The sequence below is a fragment of the Ictalurus punctatus genome, chromosome 9 (genome assembly GCF_001660625.3).
Source record: "Ictalurus punctatus breed USDA103 chromosome 9, Coco_2.0, whole genome shotgun sequence".
In the NCBI taxonomy this organism is placed as follows: Eukaryota; Metazoa; Chordata; class Actinopteri; order Siluriformes; family Ictaluridae; genus Ictalurus; species Ictalurus punctatus.
In genome coordinates this window covers 9,049,835-9,064,055 of record NC_030424.2, presented here as the reverse complement: position 1 = coordinate 9,064,055, position 14,221 = coordinate 9,049,835, and the positions used below count along the sequence as shown (strand labels likewise).

The following is a 14,221-nucleotide window of genomic DNA, read 5'->3' as shown; positions in this document are numbered from 1 at the left end:
CAGGCTAGCTTTTTCCCCTCAAACCATCACAAAGTGCATGGATGTCATTCTGGTCTTATTGCGACTCCAGGGTATCCATGTACTAAACTACCTGGACGTGGTTAATTCTAGCACGATCCAGGGAACTGGCGATTCAACATCGAGATGTTGTTCTCGCCCACATGGAGCTTGTGGCTCAGGTTTAACCTCAAGAAAAGTATGCTTTCTCCAGTGCAGAGGACAACTTTTCAAGAGGTTATAAGGATTCTACTATGATGAGGGCATTTCTATCCCCAACATGTGTAGAGTCAATTAATCAACATTAAGCAAGATAAAGCTGGATCTCGGCATCCCCTCCAGTCTCTATGTGAGACTGCTGGGGCTTATGGCAGCATACTGTTGGGCCTATTGCACAGGAGATTGTTTCAGTGGTGGCTGAAAAGTTGGGGGTTTTGTCCGAGGAGGAAACCTCTGAGATTAATCAGTGTCACATGGCGATGCCTACGTGCTCTGAGAATTTGGAGGTGTCCCCGGTTTCTAGCCTTGAGTCACACTCTAGGGGTGGCTCCTTATCACGAGACAGTAATGACAGACACCTCCCTCACAGGCTGGGGCGCAGTCTAGGATAGGATGGCTGTCCAGCTCACAGTCTCTGGAGCGGCCCTCATCTGGAGTAGTATGTAAATCTCCTAGAAATGCGGGCCGTGTTTCTAGCTCTGAAATTCTTTCTTCCTCAATTGAGAGGTCACTATTTGTTAGTTGTGACAGACAACACAGTGGTTGTTTCATATATCAGTTACCATGGAGGATTATGTTCATGCCCTCTGTTCAGGCAGATGCAACTAATTCTTCTTTGGGCAGAGGGAAAGTTTTTGTCAGTGAGTGCAATGTACATTCTGGGCAACTGGAATGTAAGGGCAGACATCCTGTTGAGGCAGAGGCCCAGGGATTGGAGGCTCTATCCACAAGTGGTGGAGTCCATAGGGTGGAGGATCAGCCAAGCAGAAGTGGATGTGTTCGCCTCCGAGGAGTCAACACACTGCCCGCTGTGGTTTACCATCACTCCTCCCACACCATTTCCAAGAGAAATTGCACCTGCTTTGTCCAGTAAGGGCTCTCTGTACTTACGTCCACTGCTAGGCCAGTGGCGTAAGTCGGAGCTGCTGGTCTACTTTGGTGGCGACAGTAGAGGTGATGCTGTGTCGAAGCAGCGCATCTCTAATTGGATAGTGGAAGCAATTATTGCTTATGAGGCATGTGGTCTCACTACGCCTTTGGTCATAAGGGCTCATTCCACTAATGGTGTCGCCTCCTCAAAGGCTTTTGTCGAAAGGCTTTGTCACACCCTTAGAGGATATGTGTGCTGTGACCTTCTGGAATCACTTTGCTTTTATTTTCTCATTTGTAAGTCACTTTGGATAAAAGCGTCTGCTAAATGAATAAACATAAACATAATGTAAACATAAGTTCAGACATTGTAATGAAGAGTCTTCATAATTTTGGTAAAAAATCACCCATGTTCATGTTTAAGTTTTTACTCCTTTTATGTGGTGTTCTGCAATCATGTTGTAGTGTAACATAAATTAATCCTTTAAGCATGAGTACATCTGCAAAAAAGCCAAAACACTGAATTGTACATATCAGTACTTATTTGTGTTATTAACATGTGTTTGGAGTGAATCTTTAAAAGAATCAGTTGCAGAAATCTAGATCTATAGCAAAATGCCTTAGTATGCAAACAGACTTCTAAATTTCAGCTCAAAACAACTGGGTAGCATTTATTTTACTCTGCTTAAAATTTAAGGATGGTATAAAATTAGAAAAATTACTATTTACAAATTTTATAAAATTACAGAATTTACTTTGCGTGCCACCTACTCCTTTCTGCATGCCTTTTATTTTAAAGATCAGAAACAGATCAGATTAAATTTACCTAAACCGGTAGGACGGTAACGTACTTTGTTTGGGTGTGGACTTCACACCCAAACACAGATATGCACATAGGCATGTCTGCATGCATTCACACAGTCAGGGTAACAGTGGCAAATGTACTGTATATTCAGAAAAAGAATAGGTGCATCAGTGCGTCTAATAAACCATTCCAATGACTAAATTAGAAAAATGAGGAAAGCTATTGCTTTTTAACAGTCTCTAAAAAGTGGTTGGCAACCTGCTTTATAGAAGCAAAGATTGACTGGTATTTCAGCAAATCTAGCTTTCACAGTTCATTTCAATCTTGACTTGATTGGCATGTCACTTTTTCTTCTAAAAGATGTTGCAGATTCAGTCTTTTTCATAGGACAATACATAGCTATATTTAGGATTGTCAGCTTTTTTTTTCTTTTTTCTTTCTTACAGCTGAGGCCAAAAGTTTACACCTTTTGCATCACTTTATTCTCTTTTGTTAAATTTTATAAGATTTATATATTACAGTGAGGGAAATAAGTATAGGACGCGTCAAGATTTTTTTCCAGTATATATACAGTATCTCACAAAAGTGAGTACACCCCGCACATATTTGTAAATATTTGATTATATCTTTTAATGTGACAACACTGAAGATGTAAAGTAGTGAGTGTACAGCTTTTATAACAGTGTAAATTTGCTGTCCCCTCAAAATAACTCAACACACAGCCATTAATGTCTACACCACTCAACAAAAGTGAGTACACCCCTAAGTGAAAATGTCCAAATTGGGCCCAAAGTGTCAATATTTTGTGTGGCCACCATTATTTTCCAGCACTGCCTTAACCCTCTGGGGCATGGAGTTCACCAGAGCTTCACAGGTTGCCACTGGAGTCCTCTTCCACTCCTCCATGATGACATCATGGAGCTGGTGGATGTTAGAGACCTTGTGCTCCTCCACCTTCCATTTGAGGATGCCCCACAGATGCTCAATAGGGTCCAGTCCTTCACCTTCACCCTCAGCTTCTTTAGCAAGGCAGTGGTCTGTTGGCATATATGGTTCTCTCAATGAACTGTAGCTCCCCAGTGCTGGCACCACTCATGCAGCCCCAGTCCATGACACTCCCACCACCATGCTTGACTGTAGGCAAGACACACTTGTCTTTGTACTCCTTACCTGGTTGCTGCCACACACGCTTGACACCATCTGAACCAAATAAGTTTATCTTGGTCCAACCTCTGCAGCAATACTGGCAGCACTCATACGTCTATTTCACAAAGACAACCTCCGGATATGACGCTGAGCATGTGCACTCAGCTTCTTTGGTCGACCATAGCGAGGCCTGTTCTGAGTGGAACCTGTCCTGTTAAACTGCTGTATGGTCTTGGCCACCGTGCTGCAACTCACTGTCAGGGTCTTGGCAATATTATAGCCTAGGCCATCTTTATGTAGAGCAACAATTTTTTTTTCAGATCCTCAGAGAGTTCTTTGCCATGACGTGCCATGTTGAACTTCCAGTGACCAGTATGAGGGAGTGTGAGAGCGATGACAGCAAATTTAACACACCTGCTCCCCATTCACACCAGAGACCTTGTAACACTAACAAGTCACATGACACCGGGGAGGGAAAATAGCTAATCGGGCCCAATTTGGACATTTTCACTTAGGGGTGTACTCACTTTTGTTGCCAGTGGTTTAGACATTAATGGCTGTGTTTTTTGTTATTTTGACGGGACAGCAAATTTACACTGTTAGATAAGCTGTACACTTACTACTTTACATTGTAGCAAAGTGTCATTTCTTCAGTGTTGTCACATTGAAAGATATAATCAAATATTTACAAAATGTGTGGGGTGTACTCACTTTTGTGAGATACTGTGTATGTATATATATATATATATATATATATATATATACACACACACACACACACACACATATATATATATATATATATATATATATATATATATATATATATATATTTTTTTTTTTTTTTTCTCAAGCATGCTTAAAGACCATCAAAGCTTACATTTTTAAGCGGTATTTTAATACTATCAGCTTTAAACATAAATTGATGAATCGCCTTGATGGAACATGGTGCAGCTACACAAGCAATGTTGTTAAGAAAGTGTTTTGAAGTTTAAAAATGTTCAGGTTTGCCAGTTGTGAGCCTCCTTGCTCAGAAATGCTTTTTCAATTCAGTCCACAAATTTTCTATGGGATTCAGGTCAGGGCTCTATGATGGCCATACAGGTCTTGGAGTAGAGCCGTCTTCCTTGCACGACAGACTTTCAGGACACTGCGATGTAGGAGTCTCTTAAAGGTACATATTTTGGTATCTGACGCCTCCAACTCCTCCACCAGTTTCTTTATCGTCTTGGGGTTCAGTTGAATCTTTTGGACCAAAATTTGTTCATCCCTGGGAGTTCATTTGTCATACTTTCCTGACTGATGTCTTTGTGGTCAAGTGATTTTTATCTTTTGCTTTTCAGAGGCTTCTAAAAGTCATTACATCAATTCCTGGAATCTTGCAGAATGTTTAAGGACACAGTGTATGTAAACATTTGACCCACTGGACTTCTGATATATTCAGTTAAAGCCGAAATGATCTTGTCTTTAATTGATTTTTTAAAATAACCTCCGATGTGAACAATGTAGATGCCCTAACTGACTTGCCAAAATAAATGTATGGTAACATGAAATGTGGGAAGATTTGAAAAGCTGAGATTGAATAAGTGTATGTAAACTTTTGGCCTCAACTGTAGATTGTCAACCTTCATACAGTATATGTACTTAATTCAGACTAATTTTTGCTTTTTGTAGAAGAGCAGAAAGGAAAAGCTAAATGAAACTCCTCTTCCATGGTTCTTACATAAGAGCAGCTAATCCCATTGCCACTTCAGTATGAGCCTATGACTTAACTATATGTTGCAATGCTAAATCCTTTTAGCTGATTATTCCTCAAAGTATGTTAATGGCATTAAACTTATAGCACATATCTTCTTTCAACATTTGTAGCTTTTCGATCACTTTATTCTCTTTTGTTGAATTTTATAATATTTATAAGATTAGGGTTTTCTTTCTCATTCATGCATAAAGACCTTTATAGGTTACATTTTTAAGATGTATTTTAATATTATCAACTTTAAATACAATTTGATGAATCGTCTTGATGGAATGTGGTGCAGTTACACAAGCAATTCTGTTAAGAAATACTAACAATAAAGGAAGTGAGAAAACCATTACAGTATACCAGGACTGTATTCAGGCTATAATCAGCAAGATAGACAGCTGAGAGAGAGAGATAAATGTTAGAATATTTGGTATACAGTAAGTAATGTTGAAGTAAATTTGAGTAGATACATGTGATGTTTATTTAAATATTGACACTACGAAGTGTTAGTAAAAATAAGAACAAATAGGGTAAATTCCACACACCACTGAAGTTTAAAAATGTGCAGGTGTGCTGTGTTGTTGTTTTTTTTAAAGTTGTTTTGACAATGTGGAATGGTAGAGGCGTGGTAATTTAACCTTATAGCCAATGGTGTAATTCTCTGTGCAGGGTTAAGCAGCACTGCCCACACCACCTGATCCGCTGGATTAGCGAGACAGAGAAGTAGGCAGGGAGGCAGGGTGAAAGAGAGCGAGAGAGAGAAGGAGGAAGGGAGAGAAAGAAGGCGAGAGAGAGAGAGAAGGAGGGAGGGAGGGAGGTTGTACACACTGCCTTTATGAGGAAGTAAGTGTAAGTAATAGGACACCTGGCCGTATGGCTTCTTCCCAGGGAATAGGGAGGGTGAAAATAAGGGAGGGACGAGCAGAAGCATAGGTAAACCGGTGTGACGCACTCTACACCAAACCTTGCTGATTTTCACAAAGACAACACTAAACTTTCTCTGGTAGACATAAAAACTGTTACATATTTTCAACAAGCAAGAAGAAAACACGGTGCCAGGAGACTACCATGCACTGCAGATTCAGGCTGAGGACATTTCTGGACCACACTTACATTCAAAGCTGGAGAGAAGTATAGCTTTTTAGCTTCCAGAAACATTATTGCAATTGCCAATGTTTTGTAAACATGAAACATTTAATATGGCCAGGACAGTCAGCTGAACCTAACCCTAATCTAAAGCACTGGAATGTTTGATTTTTGCTGGAAGAACTAAAAGTCGTGTTGTGGAAAAGTTTCACTATTTTGTTTTGACAAGCACAGCTTGAATACAGCTTTACCTGCCAAAAGGAAGAAAGCTAAAAGGGGTTTTTATTTAGGCTATAATTGAAGCACTCTTGGAGTGGGCAAGAAAAAAGAAACGGATTTGCTTTCACAAAAGACTTCTGTTTCCTCAACCAAATGAAACCGGCTCTTTCTGTCACTGACTGGCTACACAGGAGTGATTTAACAGTTGTATTTTAAGTGGATTGGGGAAAGCTGTTAAATTCTTATCATGGAGGGGAACAATTCATCTGGGTCATTACTCCATAAGTTATTAGCCTCTCCTAGGTTTGTGAGAAGAGAATCTCAGCAGCATGCAGTGGAGAGTGCAGTGCTTAAATCGTTCCAGACATTGCCTGAGGAAGAGTCATCTCTATACCCTACTAACCATGTTGATATTAATAACAGCTATGTAAGTGTTGTTCCTCCAAGTGCAGAAATTAAAATCGATGTTAGATCTGAGAGGACAGTTGAACAGTCGAATACTGAGTACTATAAGGGGGAGGTTCTGCAGAGCTCTCCCTTTCCCAGTTGGCGAAGACCTTTTTCATCTCCCTTTACTGTTTTAACAGACTCGGATGTGGTTCAGGTCACCAGAGTGGAGACCTACAGTGACAATGAAAATGAAGAGGAAGATGGATGTAGAATCCTGCCTGGTCAACAGAAAGTCACTGAGAAATCCCCATCTCTTGACCAGGATGAAAAGATTATAAAACAGAACTGGGATCGGCATCATCATGAAAGGGAGAGTGATGTGTCAAAGACAGATTCAACACTGCCTGTCCTCAAAGATAGAAGCGGTTTGGAGTTGAGAAGAGGAGATGGCATATATTCTCTGAACAGGACATGGTCTAATGAGAGTTCTGACAGGCAGCAGGACTCCTCTCCATACCCAGTAGACAAATTTGAACAGGAGATTACATCTAAAGACTTTCGGAGGGATTCTAATCAAAACCGTGGAGGCGACACCATTGTAGATATGGATTTAGATGTTGCAGGTGCCAAGGATCCCATATTGAGGGAACACACCCACCCAGTTGTGCCTGGAGATTGCAGTGGTGATGGTCAAACAATTTCTCCATACACGACTGAAAACTATCTTTGTGATTCTCCATACAGGACTGTGGACTCTCTTAACGTTTCTTCATACACGAATGAGGACTCTCTTTATGTGTCTTCTGCTTGCGGGTCTCCCCTTAAGCTATCTACAGAGTCTCAACCTACACCAGCACCAGATGGAAATGCATTGGACTCCTCCTTGCTTTCAGAAAAGCATATTTCTCATCAAGAACAGAGTTGGGGAACAGCTACACCAAAAACGAATGTCACCAGTTCAGAGTCTCACAGCTCTATAGCCGTTACCTCTCCAAGCTCAGCTCTCCAGCCGGGAAGCAGCATGACAAAGGACCTTTTATGGACAGATCAGAATGAGTTCCTAAATGATTCTGTGCCAAGTGCCACATCTCCTTCACTTGACATCAAAGAGGACGTGCCTGCCACCAAGAGGACTACCACAAACCCGTCCTCAACTCTCTCTCACAAATTGCTCTCATCAACATCCAGGGAATCATTCCAGTTGCCAGCACTTTTCAGTGGTATACGGGTACTAAAGAAAGGTGCTGTTGGAGAGGATAGAGAGTCTGTGTCTGAGATCAAGCAAAAAGATACAGACCGGGCACTCCTGAACCTGAAACAGCATGTCAACAAAGCCAAATTCGAACAGCATCAAGCCAGTACCTCCAGAAAAAAGGGAGCTGATCCCAAAGATGGGGCTGAGTCCAAGAATCAGTGGCGGCGACTGTTAAATTTTGATGACAAAGAGGAGGGCCTAGAAAAAGGGCCAAAGGACATCAAAGGCCTCAATACAAGAGAGAAAGTTTTAGCAAAAGATACGACAGGTATCATAAGGGACACTGGAGATGTTTCAGTGGACCTAGAGGCTGTCAAGAAAAAAATAAAAAATGAAAGAGAGATCCTGAAGTCCTTCTTTGAGAAATCTGACAGCAAATCTACTAGCATTGACAAGAGTCCAGTAGAAGTCAAAGTACGTATCACTTAAAATGTATTTACCATATAAGCTATGGGCAGTGCCCAGGCTAGTTATACTCTTCAGTCTTGAGTAATGCTATGTTGTAATTATTACATAGCTAACTAACCTTTTGGTGTCCACATGAGTGAAATTTTGTTTTGAAAACTGCAGGGGACTAGAATGATGACCTGGCAAAAAAGGAAAAGTTGTGTGATCAATCATCAGGCACTGAAATTGGTGTTGAAAGTGTTTCTGAAGAATATTGCTTGTCTGTATCAAGCACGTCTCATGGAAAGTTTGACTTTTAAAATGTAGTTGCTATTTAGTTGCTACATCTCTGTGAACCTGTTAACAGTAAAAAAAATCCTACAGCCTGATTAAATAGGCCATTATAATGACAACTACAGCAGATATAATGGCTTATTTTATATTTGCACATCATAATATCATGATTGTTGGGGGGCTTAATGGTTAGCACATTTGCCTCACACCCCCGGGGTTGGGGGTTAGATTCCCACTTCCGCCCTGTGTACACAGAGCTTGCATGTTCTCCCCATGCTTCAGGGGTTTTCCTCCAGCTACTCTGGTTTCCTCCCCCAGTCCAAAGACATGCATTGTAGGCTGATTGGCATCTCTAAAAAATTGTCCTTCATGTGCGATTGAGCCCTGCGATGGGTTGGCACACTATCCAGGGTGTCTCCCACCCTATGCCCCAAGTCCCCTGGGATAGGCTCCAGGGTCCCTGCAACCCTGTGTAGGATAAGCAGTACAGAACATGGATGCATGGATGGAATATCATGATTGTATTTCCATAAATATATTCGTGCCAATAATATCACCATGTGTGATGTAGAAACTGTGTTTGCAGGAAAAATAACCAGTTAGAAACTCAGTCTTTCCCTGTTATACAAATCAACATGGCATAGGTGAGTTTCTAGTAGGTTTTTTATAGCTGTCTGGATGTCTGAAGAATTATTTTTTTTTAAACATGCCACCCTGATAAACTAACACTAAAACACTAAAAACTGCTGTTTTTAGAAAGAATTTAGAGCATTTTCTACTGCTAGCAATTATATAACAGAAAAGTGGTGGGCCAAAACCAGTCATATTAGGGAATATCCAAATGCATATTACCCCTGTGGGTATCTAAATGTGAAAGCTGCATAAATTACATACATCTTTATATCAGTTTCAGGAATAAAATTATTTTAAAACGTGATAACATCCAATTGATAATGAGTTATGGTTATTTAGTCAACCTTTTTGATTATGGCTACAATATTTAAGGGCTTGATCTATAGCACTTACATTGTTTTAAACTTATTTCTTTTCTTCCCATCTTCAAATCCCAGACTGAGGGACTCTCCTCTCCAGGAGACATCGATGACAGGACACCTGGGAGGCTTCAGGCAATATGGCCACCACCCAAACCTAAAGATGAAGAGGAAAAAGTGGGACTCCGTTACACTGAAGCAGGTTGGATGTGTTTTAATAAGCAATCATCAAACTGTGTACAGAAACATATACTTCTCTTTCTGTTTGCTATTGTACTCTTGCAACATGCATTCCTCAGTTGAAATAGCTCTTACCTTTTAATCTCCTTCTAAGCTGCTGAAAGGAGAAAAGCAACTTTGCATTTGAGTGGCATTTGAGTCTTTCTATATCTTATACGGTTTTAGAAAAAAAAGCTGATAGAAGTAGATGGCACAGTTGCATTTTATGATTAAAGTAGTCTACTGCATTTCTTCATTCGTAATAACACTTCATAATATTCATAGTATTCAAATGACATTTAATTTTCTCTGCTAGAATATGTTTATGTACATGTGTGTGTGTGTGTATGTATATATATATATATATATATATATATATATATATATATATATATATATATATATATATATATATATATGTTTTTTTTTGGTGTTTTTTTTTCTAACATTTATGGACCGACCATTGAACTGCCAAATGCCAACTTTGTTTGGCAATTTACTGTCCATGTTTTTATTTATGGAGAGTATCAATGCAAAACCAGTTTGTCAACAGTCATAACACCTCAGCAGTTCATTCACTTGTGGAGTTTAAAAGGAGGGGCAAAAGGGCACATTGAAGGGCAATTAGACTTCAGCACCTATTCCACACCCTGCTATTACTGATGTGGCTATTGTGTAGACTCATACTTGAGCATGTAAATGGAAATCACTGTTTTGTTGGTTTCACCTAGTTGTAATTCATGTTTCCTTGAAAATTCTTCCTTAGTGAAAATACAAACATGTTAGTGAAAAGATACACCGTAGGGCACCAAGTATTTGATAAATTTCATAGTTAAAAATTTGCTTGAAAATGGTGGAATAAATCAACTTTTTTGACTATGAAACCTCTAACTTCCATAGACTTACATGAAAACATCCAAGGTTTGGGAACATGGTAACATTCTCTCTAGACTCTGGAAACATTAATTAACCCCACACAACACCACAGATTTCATGAAGATGCAATCTTTTCAGTAATTTGAGTCATTTAAATCAGTTCAGTTAAATGATTCATGCAGATTTGCTCTCCAATTGGTTCAATTGCATGGTTTGCCCAAACGTGCAACTTGACCAAGCAGCTGTCTAAGGCAGACAATGATCATCTTAAGCAGTGTAAAATAGTTACTCATAATGTTCATGATAATATGCTTGTTTGTTCATGGTTATAATAATTATTTTCACAGCTCAACACAGACTGCTACTAGTAGTACAGATTACCAAAAGTATTCACTTACACAAATGGCATGGATCATGCTTGGCACACACAAGTTAAAATTTACAAAATTTTGCTACAGAGATTTGCTGATTTAAACACTGACTTGCTGAACATAAGAGGCACAAATCTCAGCCATGACCGAAAGGACTCACTGACTTTGAGTTGTATACATCAGGTTCGGCAAACACTCAGTTGCAATTGCACTATTCACACAATTGGCAGATGTTTAAAAAACACTGGCAGATAAACATGTAATGTAAAAAATAAAAGCCTGTCAGGTGCATGACGGTGACTGATACTAATTTCCCCTTAGGTCAAATAGATGAATCATTTGTGAACAAAACATGTGTAGTGTCTGTAAGGGCTCAGTAAAGTCAGTTAGCCATTAGTCAACGAAAGTGTAACTGTACTGCAGGAGGCAAAACAATAGACCCCCAAACTGTTTAGAAATAAGCAAAAGGTATGATCCTATGCAATTTACTGAGGAGTCACAAATTAAAGGAAAAACTGGTGGCCCTGATGACATGGTTTGGGCCCACTTTATCCTCTTATAGGAAAGGTTTATGGAAGCCCTAAGCGGCCATGCATTATTATTTTTTGCTTTCTTGTTTTCTTGTTAATTTTTCCATGTACTCGACATAACAACATGTTGATTTTATTGTTCTGGAGCTAGCAAAAGTTTAGCGCAGTCCCACAGCATCATGGATGAACAAATTAGTTTTTACTTTGATCAGGGAGTCACTCAAGCTGAAATAGCTCAAATTCCACATCTGAGAAGTCCACATCTGACAACTTAGGCGGACACCCCTCCCTCTTAATGCGCAGATGAAGTCCATCTCTACAGCGAGCAGTTATTAAATTTATGATGGCTATGGCGGAGACACCAACATGCATGCGTCACCAGTCCCATTCACAAGTCATGAGATGTTCTTGTGAGAAAGCAGCTTTTTGTTATGTTGAGATGAAGAGAAAATTAAGTCGAGATAACAAGAAAACAACTTGTTATGTCGAGATCACAAGAACACACTGGAACACCCATGAGAGATTTTGGGCTGACATGTTAGATAGCATTCTTCTCCACCATCATCAAATGTTTGGGAAGAATGGTGTTCATCAATCCAGTACAGTTCCAGAGACTTGTAGAATCATTGCCACGGCGCAGTGAAGGTGTTTTGGGAGCTTGTGGAGGCCCAACACCTTACTAAAACACATTATGTTAGTTTTTTCCATTAATTTGTCACCCAACTGTAGAGGAACAGTCTTGCAAAGGAACAGCCTGTTCCACGTCATACCAAAGATGATCTCTTTGAAGACTAAAGTAATGAAAATTTTGTTTTGTTTCCAGATTTATTAGTGACAGATTTGCTTGAAGGCTGTAGTTCTGGAAATGTGGAGATTGTGGTTTTTGCCAGTTGTGCTGTGTTTCAGATAGTATGTGAATATACTAAAAGGTTAGATAATAATATACAATTCTATTGTTTATTACTGAAAGTACATTTTATTGTTGATGAAAGTACAGTATTTTAAATATTTCAGTGTTTTTAGGAAGTAGAAGACATGTTTTATGTGATATAAGTGTAGTGTACAGCTAAATTTATATGGGAAAAAACATAATAAACATGAATACACAAAATCATAAATGTACATCCTGAAAGCTATTTTTGATTTAGCAAAGCTTTACACCTTTCCACCTTTTTGGTGGAGAGTCAGAGAATCTCTCTCTCTCTCTCTTTCTCTGTCTCTCTCGCTCTCTGTCTCCATCTTTCTCTATCTCTCTCTCATTAGTTTCATTGTTGTCACTTAAGTAGATTAATGATATGATTTTTGTAGGTTAAACTAGCTTTGAAATACTTCTACTCAAAACTTTGCAATTTTAATTGTTTTTCCAGAGCACCAGGCTGCTCTTCTGCAATTGAAGAGAGAATGTAAAGAGGAAGTGGAAAAACTGCACGTAAGTGACACTTTTTTGTATCCCATTTCCAGAAAAATTGTAGTATGCTTATGAGGCACTAGATGTCAGCATACACAATGAAGTCAAACAGCATACGTAACAATTTTCTCTATGCCTTGTCCCGATTTATAAAACTGCTATGTGTGTGAGATAGAACCTTATTCACTCTTAGGAATAATTATAAGTGAAAATGTATTTATAGCCAGCAAATTCAGGTTAATATGCAGCTCATTTGTTGTACTATATTTACCCTCAGCACTAGCATTTACACCAGCCTAAGGTAGTTGTGGCTCTCTGTGCTTTTCCTGCATCTATTCTGTACTTGTTTTTTGGTAAGCTGGTGAAAACTCAGTTTTGCTCCAACAGCTCTATAGTACAACCATTGCTGTAACAGTCGCTTTGGGTAAAAATATGCTGGGTTTTTTTTGTTTGTTTGTTGTTTTTCAACCAGGGACCCTTTTAACTGTTACATAAATCTTCCAGACTACCTGACTACAGAGTTATTTTGCTAACATAATACAACTATTCAAGTATTAGGCTCATAAATGTGTCGAATATAATTTTTGGCTATCTTGTCTTATTGTTGTTGTTGTTGTTGTTTTTTTTAGGCCTACTAGTTTTGGTTCGGATAAAACCATTCAGTTCAAGTGACTAGTCAAATAGGCTGAAACCTAGGCTAATGAACTCCGTAATAAATATAATAACTTAAAAATAAATAAATGTGAACGTGTGAAAAACACTGTATGTGGTCACCTGATGAAAATTGAAACTTCATATTAAAATCTCAGTATTAAATGAGCTTGATATAAGACAAGAGAAAAGAGTGGAGGCAGGACATTACCACGGAGTCCATTGACTGTAAACATACTTGTATATGTGAGCAGAAATGAATAAAGAAGCCATAATGGACTGATTGTTTCCAGATGAAGACCTAGTTCCAGCTAGCTCCTCATATGAAAAAAGATCAAAGTTTACAAGCTGAATGTGTCCTGACATTTCATCCATAAAAGTTACAGTCAAAGCCATCCGTGTTCTACTGTATATGGAAACTTTTGCTTGTGTTTTCCTTGCAATATTCCTTTATTAAGTTATGTGAAAATATTGATTTGAATTCCCTTTGTGTGTCCCATACTGATATATCAACTGCAGAAAAGGTCTAATTCATTGTTTATGCAACTAACCTGTGGCAAAACAGTAAACAGGCATTTCAAATGCAGTTTCACAGAAATCTCAGGGGAGAAAATATTTCTGATACAGGTTTTTTTTGTGTCTCCTTTTTGTGTTCTGTAAGTGATTTACTGATGTAATGACAGACATAGACACATTAGAGCTTAGCTCTGAGGCCTGGTTTTCCAAATAAATTAAGCCAGATTGAGTCTAGTCTTTGTTGAA

The 14,221-nt window shown here is 39.0% G+C and overlaps 1 protein-coding gene across 2 annotated transcripts in view; it reads left to right on the top strand.

Annotated features, from left to right (window-relative positions):
• The first annotated feature begins 5,678 nt into the window (after window positions 1-5,678).
• The window catches only part of LOC108270264 (formin), a 66,666-nt gene continuing 58,123 nt past the window's right edge, over window positions 5,679-14,221 (top strand). The window contains exons 1-3 of one of the 2 annotated variants that reach the window (XM_053682517.1): window positions 5,679-8,145; window positions 9,483-9,606; window positions 12,768-12,829. In XM_053682517.1, coding sequence (XP_053538492.1) covers window positions 6,334-8,145; window positions 9,483-9,606; window positions 12,768-12,829 — 1,998 coding nt within the window. In that variant the 5' untranslated portion in view covers window positions 5,679-6,333. The remainder of the gene's footprint in view (window positions 8,146-9,482; window positions 9,607-12,767; window positions 12,830-14,221) is intronic. The other variant, XM_053682516.1, reaches the window with a different exon arrangement.